At 44.4% G+C, this 27,675-nt stretch overlaps 1 protein-coding gene across 4 annotated transcripts in view; it reads left to right on the top strand.

Annotated features, from left to right (window-relative positions):
• The window catches only part of unc5a (unc-5 netrin receptor A), a 122,587-nt gene that overhangs the window by 89,196 nt on the left and 5,716 nt on the right, over positions 1 to 27,675 (top strand). For 2 of the 4 annotated variants that reach the window (XM_018675599.2, XM_018675597.2), the window contains 7 exons: positions 5,237 to 5,401; positions 11,066 to 11,254; positions 12,086 to 12,385; positions 15,710 to 15,797; positions 16,263 to 16,431; positions 18,650 to 18,883; positions 26,445 to 26,594. In XM_018675599.2, the coding sequence (XP_018531115.1) occupies positions 5,237 to 5,401; positions 11,066 to 11,254; positions 12,086 to 12,385; positions 15,710 to 15,797; positions 16,263 to 16,431; positions 18,650 to 18,883; positions 26,445 to 26,594 (1,295 nt within the window). Of the gene's footprint in view, positions 1 to 5,236; positions 5,402 to 11,065; positions 11,297 to 12,085; positions 12,386 to 15,709; positions 15,798 to 16,262; positions 16,432 to 18,649; positions 18,884 to 26,444; positions 26,595 to 27,675 lie in introns of all 4 variants that reach the window. The other 2 variants (XM_018675598.2, XM_018675596.2) reach the window with 1 other exon arrangement.

Raw genomic sequence — 27,675 nt, 5'->3', positions numbered from 1 at the left:
AGGGTTCCCCTCAAGGCCAAAGTCCACCACGCCAGAGCCTGGGGATGATGGGCTGTTGTTTCCAATCACAAGTGGCACTGCGGTTCTGTTGTGTACTCACAGACATGCCTCTGAAGTCCCCCAAGATAAACTGACTCCTCCCATCATTTGTCACCCAGCACACACACAGCCTGGCAACGACAACCCCCAAATACATCTGAATCTGCACTTTGATTCATCAAATACATGATTAACACATGTATGAATCATCGGCCTGAATAGAAGCTCTCATATAAGAGTCACGCGCGGTCAGCGAGGGGGAACAGATGAGACCAGCCTAACAGAGATATACTGGAGACATAGTGGATAACAGCGTTAATTATCGCTGTGCATATAGCCTTCACAGGTCTAATCCACTGGATGCACAGTAGATGGTGATTTCAGCCCTTTTTCAGAGGAAAGACACTTGAGAGGAATGAATTACATGGGGAGCAGTTATGCTGCAGATAGACATCATGTTATTTATTTAGACACGGCTGACATTTGGATTCAGAAGTAGTGTTCTTTATTTTTTAAGTCAGCCTTGAGAGGCATTTTTCCTCTACAGTGCCTTTGTTTTTGAGCTGCTTTTTAAAAATTGCATAATTTAATGCTGGTCTTGTTTCAAGAGTTCATTAATTATCCAGACTAAAATTCTTTGTTGATTATTAGCTCTCTAGTGCATTTAACTCACAGCATTAGGTCTCTGAAATGGGTTACAGAAAAATACAACACACACACACACACACACACATATATATATATATATATGTATATATATATATGTTGCTTATTCTGTGTAATTTGCAGTTGCAGTCTGTTTCTTTTTTGTCTAAAACACACTGATGGATTTGCTGTACTCCTCCTTTGGGGGGAAAAAATATGCTGTCAACTGAATGAATATTTGCTGGAAACAAATCAGTTTAAATTTGGAACCGGCAGCATTCAAAGGCTATAATTTCTCTCTGCATTGCCCAGCTAAGTCTATATATATTTCTTGGTGAATGCCGATGGCCATGTGTTGTTCCAAATTTAAAAAGTAGCACGATTCCTTCAGAGTAGTGCTTAGCCATAGCTACAGAGGCATGTTTTCATACTTACTTCATACGAGCTTCCACAGACTGACAGCATCCACACCGGCCTGTTCAGCAACAGAACTCTCCGCATGTCTGTTCATGATGACTCTTGTATCTAAATGTGAGCTCCCACCTCTCATCAGGAAAGTGTGAAGCTAGAGAGTCTCATCTGTATTTTTGTCTAAGTCTCCAAAGTGTTTAATGAGAGTTGGCAGAGACCTGTGCGGCAGATCAGATGGGCTCCATGCTGGGAGAGACACAGGGAGCTGTGGAGGAGGAGGAGGAGGCTGAGGCTAAAGCCTGAGGCTCAGAGCAGAGCAGATCAACGTTTGAGACAGCAAGTAGCCAAGCTATGCAAGAGCTTATCTTCATTTCTCTCTCCTCTCTCTGCCTTCTCCTTTTCCTTTGTCTCCCATCCCATCATATCCCTCGCTCAAGTATCCCACATAATTCTGCAGTCCATCCCTCACCTTTCCATCGACTCTGCCCCGGCGCTGACTTGTGGTCAGAGCCAACAGTCATGGCAAAATGTCAAGTCACGCCAACATTTCTAACAAAGACACACTACCTGGGCCAACAGCAAATAGTTAGTCCCCAGTTTTGGAAGCGACACGATGACACCTGCCCCACACAAATGAATTGAACTGTTGCCTGATGTGTTAGAGAAAAGCAAACAACCTGAGGAGATTTCTAACTCATGTGAATTATTTAAATATTGTACTGATCCCTCAGGCTTGCCAGGGGAGTCATGAGAATTCTACTAGATGGAAAATAAACAGACTCGAGGCTGGTGTATTTGTGCATGTGTACTTGTACGTTGTGTGTTTGTGCATGTACGTGTTGTACACATGCAAGTTAGCACCCATATGTCTGCTGTCTTCACTGCAGGCAAATGTCTAATTCTACTGTGGAAGTAAGCATTTTTGTGGCTCTGGATGTTATCAGAGATTGTTCTGGAGACTACATATTTTATCCATGGAATAAATAAAGGCTGTGGCTAATAAATGTGACAGAAAAACACATTAATTCACTGCGAAAAGACGGTGGCCATCTGGTGACAGCCTTGCATCAGCACTGTTTTTAATCATTTGGTGCCATTTGTTTTGGCTCACCCTCTTCATATCTCATTCTGTCTCATTTTGGTTTGTTCTAGTGGTTTAGTTGACATAAGGGAGTAGACTGTGCTTTATTCAGTTATCAATTACATACTATAGCAAAACCAGAAGGGAAAAAACAGATTTATAACATATAAAATCACAGAAAAAGATTTGGTGATTAATCTCTGTTGCATCATCCCCTTCTGTGGCTAAGCCATCAGCCCCCTCCATGGGTCTGTAGCTGTCTGTGGCTTTTTTTTTTTTTTTTTTCATCTGCCTTTGAACACCAGGATTACAGGTGGTTACTGTGCACACATGTGTGTTGACAGGACAGTGGGAGCACAGGGGTGGCCTGCTGGTCTCAGTGGTACTTGTCTACCTCCTCATGCACCCCTCAAGGACACAGAAACCATGGGTGTCCAATGATCTCGGACTGTGTCCATCAGCAGCCATTGTCGTTTTGAACAGCAGAGCATCAAACAGACCCTCCTACAGACCTGTAAAGAATGGTCGGGTTCCTTTTGCTTCTCCCCTTGACGACATGTCCAAATGGGGGCTTGCCACTGGGCTATTGTATTACCGTCCCTCCTCAGAGACCTGCCTGACCTAAAACCTGTGGTGCTGCATGATTGAAAATCAGCTGTGGTACCTTTTGCAGCAGCACTAACAATCTCTCTCTGGGGATTTGATAAGGAAAACTGTGGCTGTGGATAACAATTTTCTTAGGTGGATTCTGAAAAAGTAAAAGGATGACGTTTGTTTCTGATTTCAGCCTTAAAGTTGAAGAAAAAAAGGAAATCAAGGAAAGTGTCAATTTTCTTGCTTCACTGCATTTATTGTAACTACTTACTATCGCTCCACTTTCTTTTATGCTCTCCAAACATTTCTTTGGTGTCTGCTCCTGTGAAAAGCCTCTTCTGTTTCTGAAATAGTTACAACATATGTGTAGAGCCAGACAGGCCGTCAAGGACTGTTTATGCATCTTCATCTTTCTTTGATTTTCCTCAGCCTCGGGTCGTAGTGCTTGTGTCTCATCCACATTCTTGCGAGCAGCACCCCGTTACCACTCCAATCTCCTTGTTTGAAAATGTTATTTGCATGGCTATTAGTCTTGCTTTGTGGTGCAAAAGAGAAGTAGAATTTCATCACCTCATCAGGGCAGATGTTGATCTCATCTCTTTATTTCACAGTGGTGTGGATAAACTGAGGGGCGACATAATATATTCATTAGGATGTAATTCGCTATTCAATCATTCTCATTCCCAGCCTGGATAATCAGCCCACTGGCCCAGGGATGGGTCCACTCAATGCCAAACAAGGACAATTATCTGATTGGTTCTGCTCTCTCTGCCAAATGGATCTGACTGCAAAGAGGCCCGAGCTGTGTCAGCATCCCACCACACACACACACCACACACACACAGAACCCTCTCACATTCACTAGCAATCATTTTAGGACACACATGGACAAACATGTAGACTTGTGTGGGAGCAGGGTCTAATTCACACACCTGTGCCTCTGGTCTAATAGCCTCACAGTGGCTTTTAGCTGGTTTTCCAATTGGGGACTCGCTCTAAAACCAAATGAAATCATTACTTTGTACAGTTATATAATAATACAGTAGGTGTCCCACCCTTATGTTTTATTAACCAAAGCCTCAGACCTGCAGCAGGTCAGACCTGCTCTCTAGAGGTCATGCCCCCTGCACTCTTTATTGCTAGGATTAATGAGCACTAAGGTTTCCTTGGCCTTAGGTCAGTCAGGAGGAGGGTTGCTGCTGTCATGGAGGTGTGCATGTGTGTGAGAGAGAGAGAGAGAGAGAGAGAGAGAGAGAGAGAGAGAAAAGAGAAAGAAGGAGAGAGAAGCTCTGGTGATACTCATCTGGTCCCGTTCACCCTTACATTTGGGAGAGAGAAAGAGCGAGACAGTGGCGTTTTTCCCCCATGAGAGCTCATTACTGCTCTTTTTCCCCTTAGCTCTATGGCAACCTTCGCCAGGCCTGGCACTGTGTCAGTCTCAATAACACTCCACCCCCCCACCCCCCACCCCCCCAAACCCCGGCCACAATGCCAAATTACCCCCACCTTTGCAAAATGGCCTCCCTTTCTCTGCGTGTGGTAAAGCTGCAGATATTTCTTGCAGCAGGGTGCACTCACAACTATTACCGGCCCATTTCCATTTGTTTCATTTTGCCCATGCTGATGGTGGTATGTTTGAAGTTGCGGTGGAGCTGCAGGTGCAAATGTACATTCATCTCTGCTCAGAGTAATACCACCTGTATTGTGTCTTGCATCCAAATACACTGCAGGTAATGCTTATGTTGCTGCAGTGACGGCTTGTTTGACAAAGAAATCAAACCAAGGCAGATTTGTTTCTTCTAACAAATGTTCACTTTTTGGGGGAGATATTTGTGTGTGCTTGCATGTTTAACAGTCGACTAGAGGGCCAATTTCCCAGGGGTCACGTTCTTCTCCCTGTACAGATTTAGTTTGTTGACAGCTGGGTCTACCAGGCCACAGCACCTTCCACAGCACCCTTGTACCAGTGGGGTTTAGCTTAGTTGCATCTGATTTCCATGTTGAAAATAAACAAAGAAATCAGAATAGAGACAATATGGCTCTCCTCAGCAGTTTTACACGCTTTGGTTTCGCTGTGCATCTGCTGGATTTGAGTGTGTGCAAGTGGATTTGCATGTCTTTATAATGCTTTCCCGACCACGTTTCCATTTTAGAGCGAGTGAATTTGCACAGGATGGCAACAGAGTATTGTACCAGTTGTTCTCATCTCACACGCAAATACACCACTGCTTTTACACCACCGTTGCATCTGAACTTCGCTGTGTCAAGTCTTAACACTTCACGCTGTTTGTAAAAAGAAGTTATAGCTTGTTTTATTGAAACTGTTCAGCATGGTTTCCGATCAATAGTTTTTTTCCCTGTGAACTAAAATACAAGTGTTTGAAGTAAATCTGTTTGAGTTTTTTGCTGCTGTGTGTGTGTGTGTGTTTGTGCTCGCTCACGTTTTTATACTATGTGTCTTTGCAGTGGATGGAGGCTGGAGCGAGTGGAGCAAATGGTCGGCGTGCGGTGCTGACTGTTCGATGTGGAGGAGCAGGGAGTGCACCCAGCCCTCACCTGGCACCGGGGGCAAAGACTGCCAGGGGCTCGACCTCCAATCTCTCAACTGTACCAGCGAGCAGTGCCCACAGAGTGAGTGCACTACCACCCACATACTGTAAACCGTACTCTCACTCTTCAACTCTTCAACAATAGAAAAGATACACTAATACATTTGACCACTTTTCTGCAATGGCATCGGTAGGATGCAGTTAAGTTATATATTTGCTTCCTATAACTGAGCTGATGAGTGGCAAAGGAACATCCTGAAATCAATAGATGTGCTCAAAACAACATTTGAGTGCTGTAGCTAGAAAATACACCAATGAACTATTAAAAAAAAAAGAAGCACTCTCAAGGCCAAAGTGAAAAATTTATTCTGGAATAAAAAACATGATGGTTCAGTCCTGCAGCCTTCATCGGATACAAAAACAAGTAGATCACAAACAGTACATGCAGAATAGGTTTACAAGATTGACATCGATTAGCCCCTGAACTCAGGCAGGAAGGAAAAGAAAAGGCTTCTCCCTTCGTATTTTTGATTATATTTTCCACTTTGGCAAGAGGAGCAAGAGTGTCCTCCTGCTCCTTTTATCAGATCAAATAAATGTTTTATATCTCCTTATGGTGTCAGCTTCCTGTGATAGATGTTCAGCACATTTTACAAAAGGTTCATAAAGGAATGATGTCCATCTCATAAGACACTTGTACCGACAGGAGAATTGTCTGCGGACCACTGCTGGCTCATCCCCGCCTGCGTGACCTTTTTAGACAATCAGTTCTAATTAACACTGGTATGGCACTTGCTGCTAAGATAATATACAATCTTTTCACCTGTGTCTGCACCGTGATGTTCTCTGACCTATTAATAGAGCTGAGAATTAAACCATCTCTCTTCTGATTAAAACACAACCTGCCACATGAAGTGCCTCGGGTCAGATCAGCCGTGAAAACATGGCTGATCATGTGTCGTGATTGGTGTGCGTATATAGGTAGCTGCATAGGCAGTATGCATTCCTTTTTTGTGTAAATCAGCCAGTGCTGTGTTTGCTGCTCCCCATGTGTCATTAATAGGGCATGTGCGTACTGTCAGGATTAGAAACGGCAAAGCTCGTACAGCCCAAGCCGGCAGCTGAGTGGAAAGTGGCACCACAGGGTCCGCTGCCGACCAGATGGACATGAAGGGAGAGCTCTGTCGCTCCCCATAGATATCAAAGACAGAGAGATATTGCAGCTTCCCATCCAGAGATGATGAGTCTCCGGGTGGCGTCTCCTAGAGAAAATATTATAAATAGTGCGCTCTTTGGCTGATCTGCATGGTAAACACAGAGTTTTAATGGGGATTCGGTTGACATGGGCCAGTGAATTAATAAACTGAATTATGCATTTTGCGTTGATTGATGTGATCAGATAGACCGATGCATGGAGAGCGGGGGGCTGAGAGCTACTGTATGTGACTGTCGCATCGTGTATATGTGTTAACACCACATGCGAGTGTGTGTGTCTGCATGTGCGCGTGTCAACCGATAGCCGAGTTTGGCTGGTGCAGTGAACCGGGGAGCTCAGTCAGCCCATCATCAAAGGTCAGCAGCTCCTCCCCAGAGAGGCAAGATATATACACAAAGATGCCAGTCATTGTTCCTCACATGCACACACACACACACACACACACACAGTTAAACACACACACAGAGTCACTCAGTATTTACACTGACAGCGCAGAGCGGAGCGCTGGCCTCTGAAGAATGCCTGTCCCAATCTGTTCCCAGCAGATGTGTTTCCATAGACAATTGCTGTGTGAAGTATTATAATAAGCAAAATAGCAAGATGGTTTTGGCTTGTCAGCAACTGCCATACTTCAACCATGTCTGCAGGCTATTAGCTGAGATGGAAAACTTCCCCCTGAAACAAAAGGCACCCTTCTCTTCTAGTGTAATCGAACAATGCAACTGCAGAGTAAGCCGTAGTTACTCTGCAACAAAACGTCCTCTGTCTGAGGACCTCACAAACATCTCTAATCTCCTCTCATTAGGACAAAAATGGCATACGTCAGATGAGGTTATTGTTTTGGGTATTGTATCCATGAGAATCAAAGTGCAGCAGCAGGCTTTGTGTTGCAGCTCTAAAATAAACAGATCTGACCCGGGCAGGATCATTTTCATAAAGCAAAGCCAAAGATGAAGCAACGCAAAATCTGTGCAGGGAAATAATAAATATGCTGGCAGCACGCCAGAGCCAAAATGGCAGACAGGTGTTAGAGGGCACAAAAAGGATAGTGGGAAAAATAATAGTGCTCGTATTCTCAGGCACAGGAAATTAGGACAACATAAAAACAATTATTTGGCTTAATGTGTGTAATGAAGGTAATGAACTTAATTTGCAGCAGCACCCCGTTTTGAGAGTGTCACAAATGATTGCGCAAAGCCATAAAACTATTAATCTGTCTTTAGTCTGTTTTTGAATTTGGTGGCTAATTTGGTGGCGATGCAGCTGATGTTTTCGTCATGGGTTTGTTTGTCAGAGTGGGGTCACAGGCTGCGTGAAAAATGGCTGAACATTTATTTTGGGCCATATTTCACCCGGCACTCACTGAGGGATGGGACGACTGTATTGTGGAGATAGTAATGGTCACGTTCACTTTGAGAGTTTTAGTAGCCATATTTCCCTGACCTTAAGAACTCCACTGTTATTCATCTTCAGGCGAGTGACTAGGATTGGCCATGGGATGAAATATATTCTCAGGTCTCTTGATAAATGCCCAGGGAAGAGGCGCAGCAGGCTGCAAAGCTTTTATTTATCAATGCGGGAGAGAGAAAGGAGCAGGTAGAGTGAGTTGAGGACTATCAGGTGCAGACATTGTGCTGACTGCCAATGCAGCAAGAGTCCAAACTTCAACGGGAGCCAGGTACATCGCCTCAGAGGAGATGAATTATAAGTCCACACCGGCCCATCTCAAGTCAGAAACTGATCCCTAACCAGCCAGCCCTGGAGCGAGTCTGAGGAGCAGAACTGAAAGCTTAGGGAGAGGGGAACAAACAGAGATTGGCCTGGGGGTCAACTCTGACATCCACAGATTATCCGCAGGCGGGTGTCAATCATGCAGAGGGGTCATGCACAAAGAGAATCAAAAGTTCTTAGCCAGCAATTACGCCAAGTGGAAATGAACGATGGAGTGATGGCTGACAGAGGGGAAGAGAGGGAAATTGGTAGTGTGTGTGAAAAAAGAGGGAGAGAGTGAGAGGGAAGGGCGAGTTAGATGGGGACTAAAGTAAAGCCCATCCAATTATAAAACCTGATTAGCTATGTCAATTAAAGTGTGATGGATGTCCTTTCAATTATTGGCTGGCATCATGAAAATCAATGAGCGGGGTCCAGGAGGAGCTGAGAACAGTTGCTGGTCAGGGTTGCAGCGAGCATGGGGATCGTTTCACTGTGACACCTGGTGGGTCAGATAAAACTTCACTCAGCGATGCTCAGATAAGCCACCAGAGATTACAGGCAGAATAGAGGGAGAGAGGGATGCAGAGGGAGAGGAAGAAAGAGAGAGAGAGGGAGAGTTGTCTGACTGACTGACTTTATTGTCTGGGTGCACGAATGGTGTGTGCTGAGGAAACGGAAGAGTCAAGATACTGGATCTTTGCATCCGAGGTTAGCTTAGGTGCCTTTGGTTTGCCCTTAGAAGTAAACAGCAACTGGCCAATCTAAGGCTATGTTTATCCAATCAGCAGAATCCAGTTGGCCTGTCTTCTCACTGATGGGTGTTGTTTTGTCTTTAGTCAGACTGCACATCTCTCAGTAGACCGCAGCGCTAGAAGTCGAAATATCACAGCCTCGTCTGGCCTTTGACTCACCAAGACAATTGGATTTGGGAACTTTAATGAGAGGTTCAGCCGTAGTCTCTCCCCCTTTTTTGGAGCTCATTGTAGAAGGTGTAAGGTTTAGCCAGGCTGCTTACTGTTAAGCACCTCTATGCTTCCCTGAGGAGGGGGAGACAGAGAAGGAGAGTCAGAGGAGAGCGGCACTGGCTGGTTAATGGGAAAGTTGAGAGGTGGAGGACCAGCGTATGTATCTCTTAAGGCTTTTCCTGTATGTTCTGCGCGGACATGCTATGAAATGTCAGGAGCAAAACAGGCGATCTTGCGTTTATCTTCAACCAGTCATTCACAATTGATTACATGTCAAGATATCCCTGGCATTACTAAGGGCCGCCATAGAGCTTGGCTGCGTATAATCCCGCTACTTAAGGTATCAGATTGTACTGAGATAATCACCCATGAAATAGATTCTGGCATTTCTCTTAAAGACTTGGGTATGTCAGGCGGCTTTGTCCAGAGAAATTGATTTTTCAAGGCAAAAGGAGAAAGCGAGGACAAATGGATGAAAAGAGATGAATAGAGATGAGAATGAGACACAGAGGGAAAGAAAGAAAGAAAGAAAGAAAGAAAGAAAGAACACTTTTATGACCATTTTCTCTTTTCTTCACATTTGACTGTTAGCACTCTGCTAATTTAATTGTGCCATTCCCATGTCACAGATTTACTAACACCAATTAAAACTTGTCAAATCTGTGTTTCCAAGGTTGAGTATGGTTCCCGTCTAGCGGTAGGATTACACAGTGGTAGAAGAACACCGTGACAGTCTGAAGATATTCATCAAAATATGTCGTGTCTAATGATAATCAGGTCGATTTTGACACAAACCTTTTGGACGTGTTATTGCTGCTCATTGCTGAAATGCAAATCATGCATGCTGTCAGCCATAGGCACATGCTGTCTCCCCGTCTCCTGTCTTTCTTTAATTCTAATTTTCGTTCTTGTACGTTTGCTCTTCTCTTCCCGCTTCTGTGCTCCTCCTTTTGTTGTCAGCTCACCACACGCCAGCCCGCAGCACTTTAACCTTTGCTGTTGTTCTCCATCCCTCAAAGCTGCGCCGTTCGATGCGTCCCCTCCTTGACTGTGTTCATCTGACAGCGCTACGCCCCCGTGGCTCCCCGGCACAATGGCCCTCCACAAAGGCCCCAGGAGCATCTTCCACCTCCGCCACCAAATTCCCCCAGCCCGGGGAGACAGCCATAGCAAATCCCATTCTCCTGCAAAACACACACACACACACACACAATACATACAGTACACACAAATGCACATACACATTGATGTTTGTCTGGGCTTAGCTGTCATCTTCATACTGTACTTTTGGGAGAAAGATGCTCCTATGCTTTTGAGAGAGAGAGAGAGACATTCAATAAGAGGTGCTAGAATTTCATAAGCAAATCCTTCATTTTTCCACTGTCTCTCTTGGGGGTGTTGTGTGCTTAGAGAAAGAGAGAAAAAGACGGAGAGAGAGAGAGAGAGAGCGAGAACCTGCTGGCATAAGATATATTTATCCAGTGCAGAAATGAAGTATGGTAACGTTAAAAAAAAGAGCCACAGAAACCAGTTCTTTCTCCTCTTTGACTGTCCACAGGTTGATATTGAAGTTTGACACTTTTAAAGATCAAGACACTTATCTATTATTGCTGATGTTGGCTCTCTTAACTCTACATCCACCACTCAGGGACAAATTCAAGAAATATTTGGTAGGAAGCAAGGAATGTTAACTGACTCTATTAAACAGATCCTCAAGTGAAACTTCTGTGCGAAAGATAAAAGACGCTACAGCGCTTAACATTTAACATCACCATTCAACGCTTAACGGAAGTTTTCAGTCATGATTAATAATTTCTCCTCTGTTATTCTGTTCTCTGTCTTCCCCTCGCAGCTGTGAGTGGGGCCGAGGACGTGGCGCTCTACGTGGGCATGGTGGCGGTGGCCCTGTGCCTGACTCTGCTGCTCATCGTGGTGGTCCTGGTCTACCGGCGCAAGAAGGAGGGCCTGGATGCCGACGTGGCGGACTCCTCCATCCTCACCACTGGCTTCCAGCCCATGGGCATCAAGCCCAGCAAGCCAGGTGTGTGGGCACCGCGGCCACGCAGGCCTCCCCCCCACAGCAGTAGGACACTGTTCTTTGTTCTACCCCTCCTCTGTGCGTCCGTCGGTCTGTCCGTCTGCCCACCATGACCGTGCAGCACTCATCTACATGTACCACTGATCCTTTGTTTGTTTGAGGTTTTGGAGGTGGTGTGAATGTGTTTACAGTGGTTTGTAGTCTAAGCAAGATGTATTATGTTGTGTGTGTGTCTGTGTGTGTTTGTGTGTGCGTCTGCGGGGTGCATGTGCTGTTTATTTGCCTGCCTGACACATTATGTTTCGCCACCACCTCATTGTCAGGAAATGTACCCACTCTGTTTACTGCCTGTGTGGAGCCTCTGAGGTTTACCAGCGAGTAATAGAAATACAACTGTCTGAGTTGGATGGAGATGGGGAACTGGGTTGCAGTGCCTGTGATTTACCGTGAAAAAAAAAAAAAAAGCTTTTATACATTCTGGGTGCTAAGCTGTATCTGAGTTCTGTTTGGAATTGATTGTGTGGTTGCTAAAGAGACAGACAGAGATAGAGAGAGAGCGAGGGGAGGGGAATTGACTGGCTTTGGGTGGAATTTGTGTTTGTGTATTGTCAAGAGTCTGTGTGTGTGAGTGTTCTGTTCTCTGCACCATGTGTCTTTTCCTGTGTTTGTTTCAGTTTTCAGAGTGTGTTGCGACAGCTTTGGAGAGAGTGAGGTCTGTCTCTGTGATGTATGAACCTCCCCCCTCACCCCCACCCTTCCGCATGCCACTCATGGAGATTCACACATTTGCCTTTGTCTGTTTTCCTATTTTTTTTTTTTTATTATTTTAAACAGAGAATTCCCATTTGCTCACCATCCAGCCCGATCTAACCACCACCACCACAAGTTACCAAGGCACCCTGCGCTCTCGCCACGACACCACCGGGAAGTTTTCTATGACTAACGGGCCCCTGCTGGACCCGCTCCCTAACGGCTCGCACACTCTGCACAATGGCAAGCTTAACTCAGACCCCGCTGAGTTTGTGAGCAGGCTGTCCACTCAGAGCTACTTCAAAACGCTGCCCCGCGATGTGGCTAACACCTCCTATGGGACCTTCAACTTTCTGGGAGGGAGGCTGACAATTCCCAACACAGGTGGGTTCCTCATTTAGGTTCATTTAGGTTCATTTCTTTCACACCTGTGGTTCAGTTAAATTGGTTTGGACCAAGAACAAAAAGATATAATGCTGCCTTGAGCCATGAGCTGTAAACATGGACGGACAAGTCATTTATTCATTAGACAATTTTGGCAGGTATCAAAATGGATGTGGGGAAATCAAATGACAGAAGGACATGCAGCACATTGCTGATGTGCAACTTATGTATTGTATGTGAGCTCTTTCCTTCTCTGGTGGTCACCAAGAGATCACCAAGAAAAAATAGACAAATATTGTCAAATGTACAAAAGCTGGACATAAACTGTATAGTTGCTACATTTCACTTATTTTTAATGGGGAACAGCAGTATAGGACCTAAGTCAACACACCTGTTTTAGCTTCTTTTCACTCTGACATATCAGGGGAAATCACCACACACATTATGACAACCAAATGATCTTGCATAAATATCGACTATATATTGATTTTGTACAGATTGTTTGTCTAACAGATGGTTATAGCTTATAGCCTATAATTATGCTAAAATCACATATCCACAATCAGAAAATGCTGTGGTCTCTCTGCTCTGCTTTCACACATGACATCACTTCAAACTTACAGCTCCTGATTCATTTGTGAACAGGCAGTGTGAGCATGAGCCAAAAGGCACCAATGCATCTTGTTTTCTGGGTCCACACCAAATGAACCAAACAAGAAGGTATGAAAGCATACGAGGAGTTCCTGGTCCGTCCTCTACCTGCGCTTCGTTTGTACAGTTCAAAAAAAACATTGAAACAAACATTAAGTCAATTTGCTGACCATCACAATTGGAAGAAATCTGTACAAGCAACATTTGTATTTTTGCAAGATCATCTGGTAACCATGGTAACATGTATGACCATCAGCACATTAGGAAGGCTACACAGTAATAACCCCCACAACAACAGTACAAGACTCTTTTGCCCAGTATTTTATGACATATGAGGTCTACTTGCAATTTCAAATAATAATGCTCACACTCTTTTTGACACCAGAGAAGCCAAAAATAAATAAATGAGGAAAAAGCACATAAAGTGCAGTAAAGTAAAGTGCAGCCTGGACTGGTGTCAGTCCATGTAGCACTAATGATGTTGGTGGATGACAGTCCCCAAAACTGTCCAATCGATGAGTGACCTGCCAGTCCATGATTCTCTCTGTTTACAGCTCTTGGTTCATTTGTGATAAAGAAACAGGAGACAGACCAGAACTAAAAGGCAACAACATGTAATTTTCTCCAGGTCCAGACCAGTTTACTGCTTCCTAATGCAATCTGTAACATACAACAGTTTTATTCAGGTATTATTTCAGTAGATGGCGCATTAGTTAGCAGAAGTCTGTGTTGCGTAAAGACAAGGAGATTTCAGTAATCCTCTGTAAGATGTTCAGTTTGCTGCTATATTTAAAACAAACAAGAAAAGTTCCATTTAAACAGTTTAACATCTGGAGAAATACTGTGGGAACACGTCAGTTTTATTTGTATTGAACATTACATACATTGTCATTGGACCTACATAAAAAAAAGACATTTACTGAAACTTTATTGCACCTGCTTTAATGCCCCTGACTGGACATTAACAAGGAGAATTTATCAGTAACAGCTGAGTCCCATAAACGTCTCACTGTCTTGTTGAAGCTGACCCAGACCATTCAGCCTTTAAATCTGGTGCATGTGGGTTTCTTAATAGGTTTGCACCAGGATAAGACATAAAAGATCGTAAAAGTGTTTCAGTGCTTCATACAAAACAGCTTAGTGCACAGGCTGTATTCCTGTCTGTGATACAAATTAGTTTATTACTGTTGTAAGGAACAAGTTGAGACACCAAAAATGTGCACAGGGCTTGTGATTAAAGTGGATTGTGTGTGAAAGCACTTGTTTATCTCAAAAATTAAATTGGACAAAAAAGCAAGTATCTAAAATGCATGTTTGAGTAAAATGTTTTGTCAATAACCCACATCTGCTTTGCACAGAATGAAGAGTAAAAATAAAAACTACTAACTATAAAATGAAGAGTGTGTGCCAAATATGTCCTACTCTGAAAGATTCCTGGAATAAAACCTAACACAAATTATCCCAATTAGGCCTCTCGCTGAGGACAGAGCTGGTTGAATTTGTAGTTGATGTCCACAAGTGTCAGTTGTGTGCTAAGAGCATAGACAGAGGAATAGAGATGGTCCATTAAAGATTAGTTTTATAAAAGATAAAAGATGTCCACCGTCATTAGTCCCCCTGTTTTGCCTCCCCTTTTCACATTAGCTGAGTACAGAGTTTATATAATTATACTGGAGGACAGTGTTTTCACTTGGCTCGTTGTAGGCTGTCCAGATTAGCTGATGACAGTGCCAGTACGCCAGTATCTTGTGGAAGAAAAGGTCTTTTCTCTTCTCTCTGTGTTTTCCTTGCCATCACTCGCTCTCTCTCCCTCGCTCTCTCTCTTTCTCTTTTCTTTGTCTCTCTTCTGCTCTCTCACTATATTTTATGCACAGATTAACTCAGAGCCATGTAGACTATACCACGCACTGGCACCCATCTTCACATGGGGACACGGAATAAAAAAAAAATAAATCAGCACTTGCATGCATCCATTCAGAGGAGACATACTGTCATTTAGCACAATTTCAGAGCGGGCACATGGAAGACATGCTTTATAGACTCAGACAAGGCTGTGAGCGTTCAGGCACCTTCGCCTTATTCAAACAGATGTTTTTATGGTGAGCAGACCCAGTTTACAATCCACAGACTGTTAAGATTGTGTCACATAGTCACTGTTTGTTCTACATTTTAAATAGGATTCTAAGTGGCTGATTTGGCATGAGAATCACAACACAAATGCCACAACACTCAAACTACCTCAATAGCTCTCTCTATTCTCCAAGGTACATTCCTACACTCTCAAGGAAGTGCAATTTTCCTTGGAGTTGTCTGTTCCATGGTCTCAATTATCTACTTGGTGGCAGACGGAGGACATTTAAACCGTGATGCAGTGTGCGCTTTTGTCTCAGCTAATTGTTGACCGTGGGGACGTGTGCCGCCTCGGCTGCCGGTGCAGAGATTTGCATCTACTGCACCTGACGGAGGCTGCCTCTGACCTTCAGAATGGATTTGTTTTTTGTTTTTGCAGCCATACAGTTTTGTTGAGTGGGCCGGCTTCCTTTGAGAGATGACAAAAGCGTTGTTCAGTCAGAACAAATGAGCCTGTCCCCCCCACCACCCCCCACCCCCCCCCCCCCACCCCCCGACTTCCTGCTTACCCCCCCTCTCTCCCTTTGTTGTTATTTGCATTAGGAATCAGTTTGCTCATTCCTCCGGAGGCCATCCCCAGAGGAAAGATCTATGAGATTTATCTCACTGTTCAGAGGAAGGAAGATTTAAGGTGGGTCTCTTTAACACAGCCTAACTGGCAGTCTTCCCTAGATGCCACTAGGCTGTTTGTTTTGATGCTCTACTGTTCCATTAGGAAAGGCTTAAGAGTCTGTGCCAGTAGGAGGGATGTAAATAAATAACGTAGCCTTTTACCAGGATGTGCACTATTTAAGTTAAATGAATTGTTTGGAAAACACTGTTTATCTGGCTTGCTGCATTCAGTCTCTAAAGGCACAGTCATTGTAGTATGCTATGATTGTGTTGTCTCATTAGTCAGTCATCACAACTTGGTCCAGCCAGTCATTGAGTCCAGCAGTCTTCCATTATTCTCTGTTATAGCTGCTAGATAATTTGCAGAGGTGACAGTGTCATATCCTGCTTACAAGAGACCAGTAAATTCTCACTAATAACACAATGAGTAAAAGCTTTTCATCTCTATTCATTCTCCTCCCTCTCCCCTCTCTCCCTGGTGTAGGTTACCCCTGGCTGGCTGCCAGACCCTGCTCAGCCCCGTTGTGAGTTGTGGCCCTCCGGGGGTGGTCCTGAGCCGGCCGGTTATCCTCAGCATGGACCACTGCTCTGACGCATGCCTCGATAACTGGGCCGTCCGCCTCAAGAAACAGAACTATGAGGGCGCTTGGGAGGTGAGACAGCACTTTAAGTCCACCACAAATCCTCTGTAGGAAGACAAAGTTGCCACCCAGTGAATTTGTAAAGTCTTACTGAACTCAGAGCTCTCTTTGAAAAAGTACAAACCTGCTCAGCACAGACTTGAAACTTACACTGTAAAGCACTCAATTCTGTATAGCTGCATAGTTCTGGCCCAGCACTCATCCACTCCATAGGGTTTAAATTATATTGACCATCAGGTGTTTCCTCATTGGGCTGTAACAAAAGCCTCTCTCCAGCTCAAGAGTTGCTAGGCAACATGTTTCTCAAAACAGAAATTCTCTAAGCAAATTACTGATCCTCAAAGTACTCCTCTGAGTGCTCCTTGACCAGTTTTGACCACTGTTTCCAATTACACAGATCCCTCCCCATTTTTCTGTCCATGAAATTTGAAAGTAACCAGAACTGCCAGACTCCAATAGGATAGAGTTGGAAAGAACCTCTGGTGTCTGCACACACACATAGACACACCCACGCAAACAAACGTGGTTTGAGGCGGTATACCCATCTCAACAATCCAGAGAGATTGGAAAGGGTGCTGGTGGGCTTTGGAGTGTTAGTAGGTCTTCTTTCATGTTCGATATTGTGCATAAATTATTCAGCCTCCCCGTGTGTAGCGGCGGTGGGGTGTCTGTGGGATGGATTGGCCTGTCTGAGGCAGAGGTTAGACCAGCACTTTTAATCATCGGCCGGACCAAATATAGCCCAACAGCCTGACTGCGTGGCCACCAAAGGAAAAAAAAAAAGTGCCAGGTGGACGAGAGAATGAGAGTGGAAGCAAACGCAGAGAGTGTGAAGAGAGGGGAAATTAAAGAAACGAGACAAAGAGGGGGAAAGGCAAAGTGGACAAGCAGGTAATGCAGATGTAGAGGAAAGATTAGAAAGAGTGGGAGATGTGGCTCAGGAGAGAAGAGAAAGACATAAAGAGGCGGTGAAAATGTACATGCAGAAGCAGGAGGAGTAAGAGAAATGAATTGCTCGCAGAGTGAGCACTCAGTGGTGTAACTGAGCCACCTCACTCTCTGCTCCACTTCGAAGACATATTAAGATGATGAAAAAGTGAGACTCCATTGTGGTTGCATAGCAGATGAATTGTGTCAATACTAATTCTATTGATGTAGATGGTGTCTGGTTGAATCGATGCTGGGCATTTGGCAGGCAGAATGCTCTCTTCAGCTTGATTGGCTAATGGGAAGAGTCAGTCAACTGGCATGATGGGATTTTAGAGAAAATGTTGTCACCTTGGGTCCAATTTGTCCCCATCAAATTAACCCAGAGAGCGGTGGAATTATCTCATAAAACTATCCCGCACTGTGATGGGATGGGATATTTTTGCGAGTCTGTCATCTTTATTAGAGATGCAGTTGTGATACAGCACTTCAGCTCTGTAACAAAGCAAGAAAAACATGAGATGTCACTTCTCTGACACGTTTAAATCTGTCTTTTCTTTATCTTTGGCAAATTACAATACCAATTAATTCTTGGTACTGCCTGTTGGCATGTTTTTTTTTCCCTTTTTTAACACTTCACCATCAGACAAGAATGTTGTTTTGCAGATAAATTGGCAAGTTGTTTTCACCTTTCTTAACAAATCTCAAAGGCTGAAGGAAATTCCGGAAATCCCAATAATCCAATATTTACTGCACCTCCACAGTCTTTCCGTTCTCCACAACCATCTATTCCTGCCAGGAATCTATTTGAGTCTCCTTTCATGTCAATTGAGTACCTCGTTCATGCATTATTAAGTAAATTGATGATGTTCTATAGGATGTGTGTCTTTGTATAAGGGAATGCGTGTCTGTATGTCAGTATGAAGTGAGCATACTGCGGTGAAAAGGGAATTTGAAGCAAGAACAAAGTATTCCCTTTTTTTTCCTGATCTAAACGGTTACACAGACACTTATGTAACATTACCTTCAAGACCTTTAGCTTAGATGTTACTTTGTCACACAGCAGGAAGAATAGAGTTTGGGGCCTTGCTGCTGCACCAAAATGCTTCCCTAACAACCCTTTTACGAACACACATACACACATCAGGTACCCAGGCAAACACATTACCCTTACCTCCTACATAAATTGGGTGCTTGACCTTCCATCCACACCTTGTTTTTTTTCCCCTCTCTCTCTCTCTCTCTCTCTCTCTCTCTCTCTCTCTCACTCCCTCTCTCTGTCTCTCTGCCTCACCTCCTCCAGGACGTCCTGCTGATGGGGGAGGAGCTGGTGTCAGAGCCCTATTACTGCCAGCTTGAGGCCGAGACATGCCGGCTGTTCTCCGAGCAGCTGGGCACCTTCGCCCTGGTGGGAGAGTCCCTGCACATGGGCGCTGCCAAGCGCCTGAGGCTGGTGCTCTTCTCCGACGCGTACTGCTCCACACTGGAGTACAACATCAGGGTGTACTGCATGGACGACACGCAGGACGTCTTCAAGGTAAATTGTGACAAATGTAGCGCTGCCTCTTATCCTGTTTGGCTGGCAGTTTCTCAGGCCTGAGATTGCACGGATCGGGTGCTTTCGCATCAGCTGAGTGATAGGTAGACTATTATGTGTAATAGCATTGTCTGTCACATTGGAAGGTTAGCAGGAATCAGTGCAGACATGTAGGAGTTAGGCATAGCCATGGTAAATTGAACAATAGTTCAGGCTTGATTACACCATGTGCAGTTCAAGAATATGTGATTTGTGAAGCTGATGTTCGCCCCCGAGTCTACTGAAACAATGCATATGTCCAGGTTAATCATGGTATGCTGTACAGTCTCTGTGTGTTTTCATGTGCATGCCTACAAAGATGTTTCATTCCTCTCAGTCTGTCAGTGGTTCCGCTTGGCTGCCGTGGGCCAAGAAGTTTCCCATCACTTTGTTCAACAGCATATTTTGCTTCTCTTTTTTTGCTCTCCACATGGACAGAGTATAATCAAGCACTAATGCCTTCCTCCCTCCCCCGAGGACTGCCTCTGAGTAGCCTGTTAAGATTTCATTTGCATGGTTAATTAGTAAATTAAAAGGAGAGCCCGTCCCAATCTTTTCCCAGCAACCCCCGTGCTCTCTCCATCTCTTTCTCTCCCCACCTCTCTCTCCCTCTCCAAGCTGTTCCTCTTCGTCTGACACCACCCACAGCCACAAGTGCCACTTCCCACTCGAGTCCACTTTCGCCGGCTGTAATGGCTGACCCGCTCGCGCTGAGGTTCGCCACCGGCACAATCTATGGATGGCTACGGGACATAAACAATGGAAGGCAGTGGGGGGGCTCGGGCTGAAATTAGCACTCTCACATTCAGGGAGCTGAAGATGAGATGAGAACTGTGCACAGGCTCTAGCTGTAGGGTGGGAATTACTGAAACCTCCGAGCTTACATCTGTCTTTTTGTGGCTCAGTTCTGCCCCTGCTGCTCTCTTTCTCCATTTCTGACAGCTATTGCATGATAGCAGGAGTGCTCAGGGAAATTGCTGGCTGACATTCAACTGTGTTCTAATGTAGGAATGAATGCACAATGTAACATACATGAGGAAAAAACTGTACAGCTGACGTTTGTCCTTTTTTTCTTGTTTACTTGCTATCAAAACAGCTCTAATGATAGGGCTCTCTTTGTATATTCAGATGACCCAGTGATGTTTTGCTGCAGTGTGATTGTTGAAATGACCTTGCGTGTCCTGCGTTAGATGCAGGAAGGCGCTGCTAGTGCACAAAAAACTCTTTCTCTGACTCTGTCTCTCCCTCTAGCTAGCTCTTGTTCTGCTATTCTCCCGCTCTCTTAGCCAGGAAAAGGACATCTGAGCTTGTTGACTCCAGCACTTGTGCTGCCATACTCTGCAGCTCCCTCGACGCCCTTGAGTGCATTAGCTCCCCGTCTCTCACACAACCTGGTCCTGTGGTAAGCCACGGCATCTCCAGGGTTTTGTAGTTTTTAGTGAGTGATTTAGAACGTGGCCCACACTGTTTAGTAATCTCGACTTCACGCTGCTCTTGGTGCTATTATGGAGGGAGCAGTTCATTTAGCAAGTACATTAACCACTTTGAGTGGAGATTAAACTTCCCTGGAGAGGTTCAGACTAATCACTAATCACTATCTTTAAAATGCACCATTTATGATTAGACTTTCACTATGGCCACCGTTAAGTTAATTGTAGTGGTGAAAGAACAGTAGGTGGTACAGTGGAGTAGCATAGCAGCATTTTTTTTCTGTTTGTGCAGATGTACAGTACATCTTCAGCACATGTGAATTTTATGACAGCACTTTCAGCCTGCTAAGGCACTGTGCCTCTTTTTGCAGACGAGAAGTCAACTTTCCATTGCATTAAACAGTCTGTATTTTTGATGGGAGATGAAAAAAACAAAACAGAAAAGGCATTTCTGTCTCTTCTCTGTTGGCTGTTCAGTGGCAGGGAGAACTGGAGGTTTTCTCTGCAGTCCCATCGCTGGCTGTCAGTCTGCTCTGACAAGCCTCCATCAGTGAGACTGACAGATACACACACCCACAAACACAGGCACACATGCATATGCACGCGGTACCATGCAATCTCTTATCTCCCAATTACAGCAGATTAGAACCAATGTTATTGTCTTTGATCCTAAGTGTGCGGGGGCTCTGGGGAAACAGTGACATTTCTGTCTGATGCTTGCCGTATGTTAGCAGGGCTCTGCCGGGACCAATTAAGTTAATATTTAATGTGTGTCCCACTCTTGATGGGCCCAGCCAAGGCTGGCACAGCAGTAGAGGAGACATGATCGGCGTTTGGTAGCGCCCTCACTGTGCTCTCGGTTGTTCCCAGCTAGACCTGTGGGAGAGCATCACTGATGTTCTGCCATCCCACAACTGATTGAAACACCTGCAGTGAACCAGGCCTCCAACTCAGTACAGAGATAGACCTAACACCAACATCTAATTAAACTGGAAGGGTGCCGACAAAGGTGTCTTTTTAGGATAGAAATATGGTGCAGATCCTTTTTTTATATATTTAGCTGTGATATTCAGAATCTGTCAGCTTTTGGGATGAAGGATAAAATACTCGATGTTTTCCACTGAGCATAATCCAACGTTGGAATAGTGAAACAATAACAAAATATTTTGCTGTGTATTGATAGTCCAACTAAATGTTCTTCCTTAACACCCACATGTCTGTTTTGTTAGTGTAGTGTTGTTGCACTGTTGAAAAAAGAATGATTTATAAACCACCCACTTTCTGTCAGATTTATTTTTTACAGATGGTTGAAGTAGTCAGTTTTTCAGTATTGAGGGCTAGATTTTTAGTAATTCTAGATATTGTAATAGAAATCAGTGTGGGAATTGTTTGCCACATTTACAGTATGGCATCAGTCTGTTGATTGGTCCACCACTTTGGTCCCGACTGAATTCTCTCCCCTGACTACTGGATAGGTTGCTATGAATTTTTAGATATCCACGATTCCCAGCAGAGGACTTGTAATAACTTTGGTGATCCTCTAATTTCCTCTCTAGTGCCATCATCAGGTCACAATTTCAATGTGTCCAATAGTTTGATTTATGAACAAATACCTGCAAAACTAGTGACAGTGCCATTAACTTCAGCTACTTTGTTTTTAGTGCTAAGTAGCAAATGTTTGCATGCTTACAGTTAACTGAACATGGTAAACATTATACTAGTGTGCTATTAGAATGTTAGCTTCCAGACAGTAGCATTTAGCCCAGGGTAGTGCTATAGGTATAAAGTATAGCCTGTGACATTTAATGGCCATGAAATTTCCCAAATCCTCAACGTGGGTTCAAATGGTGACAACACGTTTGAGCTAACTCCCTAAGCATTGTATTTCAGACCACAGAATTTACACTTTCATCAATGTTCATGTAACAAGGCCAATACATTTAGCTTTTTTTCTCTTGATTGTAAAAATGTATGTTCCAGTGTTAAATGGCTGTTTAATTGATGTCTCACTGGTTAAATAGTGGATCCTGGATTCTTTTGTACAGCGTTTGACCTCAAGCTATTATTCTTATTTGCATTTAAAAGGACTCGTAAACTCTTTATGTGCTCCCAGGATGACGTTTGCTCACTAGCTCCTGAGCACCAAACTACATTTGAGCAGAAACTTTTTGCTTTGACGTATCAGGGGAGGCCAGCATGTACATAGTGTAATAAAACAAACAGCTTTTGTGATCCCTCCATCAGAATAGTTACTGGCAACGAATTCCAGGAAAAAAAAACAAACAAAAAAAAAAAACAACAGAAGAGCATAGCCCAGTAATTGCTGGCATTAAGTTAAACGAGACAGTCAGCTTTATCACTGTGCCCAGCTGAGAAATTGTTTCCATATTATATTTCTGTGTTCCTGTGTGCTGTTTTCTCCTGTACTGCTCTGTGATTTATCAGGCAGAATGTGCATCTTTTCCCTAGCAAACACAGTCCCCATTTATAACTGAGCAGACAAGTCCCTTCTATTTGTAGTTATTAATCAGAGTTGACTGTAGCGGGCACGGCCACTGGAGCTCAGACTGATAGACTCTCAGTCAGAGAGGAAAAGCCTGTCACATCCTGCTGACAAATACACAGATTTATGGAGCCCACATAGCCTGGCTACTCTCTATAAACAAATGCATTTGCCTGAAAAGAGCAGCTCTGAAAATGGATCTTTCTAAATACATGAGGACACAACATTGCTGTAGAGTGTAGGGGTGAGGATGCGTTTATGAGAATATTAAAGCCAGTATATCGCTCTGTGTTTCAGATGACGTGTAGCTTGACTAATTAACTGATCAAACGCTAGTTATAATCCCTGTCAGAGCCAGTTAAATTAATCAGTTTATTACACACTACACCAGAACAATAGAGGACCACATGTAAGAGCGTGACCTTGCTGTTAGGAGAGAAGAATATTTTAATCTGTAGCTTTGAACCAGTCCAGTTTAGTGTGTGAGTGTGTGTGTGTGTGTGTGTGTGTGTGTATATATATATATATGTATATATATATATAAATGCAGGCCTCTGCTACTACTTTGATTTGTTTAGAGCATGTTTCTCTCCGGTATCCGATGGCTGGCTGTTTTTGTTTGGTGCAGCCACTAACCTCTTTCTGTCAGCACCAGCCCGGAGAGATTAGCTGTGTGAGTGTCTCTTGTTTCCCGGTGGAGCCCGTCCCCAGTCCATCACAGTCCCAGCTGTGGTCCAAGCCGAGAGGATGAGGGGATGGGTGAAGAGAGAGGTGGGGTGGGGGGAGACAGCGAGAGGGAGTGGGAGTTGGGAAGGGGGTTGAAGTCATAGAAAACTGTGGCCATGATTGCAGTAATCCTGTTATCTCTCCTGCTAAAGCTGGCCACTCTAGTGACCTGGAGACACAAATGTTAAGCTGCCTCTGTCTCTCTCTTCTCTCTTGCTCCTGCTCCTGCTCTTTTCACTCCTCCCTGCTCTATCTCACTCTCTTTAGCCAGCCTCATTGAATGTCAGGGGGTGGTCTTGGCTCTGCCCGACTCTAAATTCACAGTCTTCACACACACCACAGGCTATCTCGAATTCCGTCAGAACAAAAGGGGTTTTTCTCCTGCAGTACTTGAACTTCTCGCCCATCTCATGCATCTTAATGCTTCCACAGTTGTTACAGGGTCAGAGTGTCTAAGAGAAACTGCTCTTCTTATCTTCACTGAATGGAAACACAATTTTAGCGGTTCATGATTAATATGTGATTTGATAAACTAATTCAAAACCATGCATTGTTTTCCCTCAGAAAGAGTAAATAATATGGTCAAATTTAGCTTCTCATCTATTAGCCGGCTCACACTGTCATTTGTTAACAGGATAATGGGGCGTAAAGAGGGCCATTATTCTCTCAGTTCGGAACATATGCTGAAATCCTGCGCAAAAACACTCTGACACACACTCTCACAGGCACTCGGGCGCACACAAACAATATACGAGGGAGACAGTGTCATTTGAAAGTGAGGACATGTGCGCACTTTAAAGGGGCGAGTGTATCATCCCATGTTGTGCATTTTCCCCTCAGTAAGCTCAGTGTCCCTGTCAAGCAGCAGGAGTGCAATGTCCTAGACCCTGTTTGATTGTAATCCTGCTGTGTCAGCCTTGAACCTGACAAACTGCTAGACAGGCGAGTTAGTATTCATTCTAGTAGCTAGATGCTGATAATAAGATAATTGGCATTCTGCACTCTTTCTCTTGCTAGCAGGCCTATAGATCTGATGCTATAGGTCAAAGAGCCGATCAAAGTCCACCAGCCCCAATTTGCAATGCTAATAGCCCCTAACAAATAATTGTGCTTAAGAACTGTGTTAAATGAACCTCTCTGGAAGCCCTCATAATGTGTCTTTTGTCTGCGTAAGAGACATAATAGCAGAGGGCTTTTAATTCTGTGGAGAATGCACTGCCCCCTGTTATTAACTCATTAGACCCCGACGCTTTGATTCAGAGCCATTGTCTGACCTCCTCTCTGTGAGCAAGTGGGTTGGGTAACATCACAAGGCTCTGGCATGGCAGTGCCGCAGCTACTCACAAGCAGTCAAATCTCTTTTTTAAATGTTTTGCAGCATTTGGGGTGAGAAAGAATAAACCAATGTAAATGCAGGAATGGAGATGGATAATCACAGGGGGCATAATATTCATGTTAACAAGAAGATAAGCACTAAGCAAACATGTAAATTAGCAATTCGCCAAGCAAACACGGAAATTCAATTCTCAGGCTGAACTCGAAAAGTGCTCATTCAGTGAAGGAGCACATCAAATAACAAAAGCAGGTAGAGATTCCAAACGGATAATTAACAGCTTCCTTTCCATTATAATTGGAATCAGTGCTAGCCCATTCCTGGGAAAGAGGGCAGAAAATTGAATCAGTGTTGTGTGGATAGAAATTACTGCCATTCTCCACCTTAATTAGATGTCTTTGCTGAAATCATACCATGGGCAACCATGCTGGCATGCGGCGTTCAACATATGGCCGCTATCTATACACACATCTCCCTCTTGGAGCCCGTTGTCTTTGAGATATGTCTCCTAGACTCCAAGGCATATTCTGGCTGCCTGTTTTCCCTCTGCTGCCATCTTGTTTCCCTCCTCAGACAGATTAAAAGAACATATCTCATTTCTGAGGTCTTTTCACACCACTAATTTCAGAGGTCTGTTTTTCTCTGCCGTAATATGCTTCACTGTTTGGATTGTGAGGTAGCACATGTGAAAACCATCCAAAGTACCGGGTACTTTAGAACTCATTCTGGACAAAGCATCAGGCTCAAAACGAATTGATAGATCAGAGGAAAGTGCGGCGGATATTATCATCCCATTCCAGATGGTCATTTGGATGGCAACAAATGGTCCACTGAGCAAGTCCCACAGAGATTAAAATATTAAGCATGCATTTACAAATCTCTACTGGCACAAAAACAAAAATGAAATTAAGGAGATTCGCCATGCGAGAACAATGAGCAGTTGACTAATGGCTCGTTCACCGACTTCATCACAACCCAGGTAGCTAGTAGGCCAGAATGGCTGCAGTATTTGCATGCTAATGCAGCTGCTGAAAGCTGGGCATACACACACACACTCTGAAGCAGGGGATCAACCTTGTGGTGACATTAAAGCAATGTGATGACGAGTCGGTCCAGCCCGCCGCGGCCGCATGCAGGGACACTATCTTCCTGTCCGAAGATGTATTGTACCCCTGCCTCATGCTCATGCTGTGTGTGTGTGTGTGTGTGTGTGTATGTGTGAGCAAGCAAGGTTGCGTCAAACGGTTCAAGGTTTGAGGCAGATTTTTTTATAAGTCCCCACCACAGTCCACTTCTTGATGTGTATTCTTTTTATTTCTTCTTGTGTGTGTGTGCAGGCAAATTGTTGTCTCACACCATACAGTTTTGTGTGTGAGTGCTGCACCATAAAAAATGTAAACAGAAAACCTACACAGTTATGGATTGTTTTGCACATTTTCACTTACCCCTGTGCCTGTGATGGTAAATGTGTTTTCTCAGAGCCCTGACGCCTCTCCTCTCCCCTCCCTGCCTCTGTCTCTCTTTCATCAGGAGGTGATGCAGATGGAACGGCAGCTCGGGGGTCGGCTGATTGACGAGCCTCACGTCCTGCTTTTCAAAGACAGCTACCACAACCTGCGCCTGTCCATCCATGACATGCCCCTGGCGCACTGGAGGAGCAAGCTGCTAGCCGGCTACCAGGTGTGTTGGGCAGCCGCGGGGAGGCCTGCAGGGGCAGGGCGTCATTCCAGATCAGAGAAGGAGGCACAGAGATGTAATACAAGTGCCTGGCTGAATCTGTCAAATTTGTGTATCAGCAGTTATAGGGCTGTCTGATGTGTTTGTTTGTAAGCCCAATTTAAAATCCAAGTTGTCTGGACTTATTTTAAATTGGCCGTCCAGAGGAATTAAAGAAGAATATAGTACGTGTTGGCAAAAGCGATGTTACTGAGTAATCAAAAGTTCTTCAGGAGCAACTTTTATTGTTAATGAGTGTTCATGGTCTTGTTGTCTTCTTCGAAAGTTGTTTTAATTTTACTTGGTTCAGAGTTTTAATTAAGTATGTTTTGCTTTGGCTTCAGTTGATCACTTTAAAGATTCACACAAAGGAGTGTTTTTCCGTCTGTTACTGCAGGACTCCTCTGTCCAATAATCTTTCCGTTTTTGGCACTGTGCGCAACTTTAAGTCATTTGTTGGAGTCGAGGGTACCTTTTGGGGGTGTGTGTTTGTGTGTGTGTGCGCACACGCACCCCTGTGGATAGAGTATGTACGTTTCTGTCCAGTCCAGCCTGTGCACAAGGTGTATACGTGTGCATAATGGAGCCTGGGTGTGTGCACCAACCCAGAGCTGCGAGCTGATTGATTATCCTGCTGCCTGCTCCCTCAAAGGGAGCACAGATGAAATATAGAGCAGTATGTAAATATCTGGAACTTCACAACCTGAATCTTGGAACCTCTCCACCTCTACTGCACTGCCCGCACCTGCATGGCCCACTGCACTGCAGCCCAGCGACGGAGACACAAGGGCTGTTCAAAGAGGACTAGAAAATGTTCTGGCTGTAACTATGTAAGCACCAGGCACCAGGGTCCCCAAAGAGAACACACAGGCTCGCGCCAAGCAAGCAGCGGCAGCAACAATGCACCCAGAACAGAGGCTTATTCCTCTGGACTGTGCCTGTTCATTTGGAAGTGTTATTCCCCTCTCAGCAGTGCGGTCAAAAAAGGCCTTTGGTATCCCTGGGGCCCCGTGAAGACTTTTGTGCATTTCACCCAGTTCCCCTC

Source organism: Lates calcarifer, linkage group LG8, assembly GCF_001640805.2.
Source record: "Lates calcarifer isolate ASB-BC8 linkage group LG8, TLL_Latcal_v3, whole genome shotgun sequence".
In the NCBI taxonomy this organism is placed as follows: domain Eukaryota; kingdom Metazoa; phylum Chordata; class Actinopteri; family Centropomidae; genus Lates; species Lates calcarifer.
Note: the sequence above shows the minus strand (reverse complement) of the source record. Positions and strands in the feature narration are given on the sequence as shown.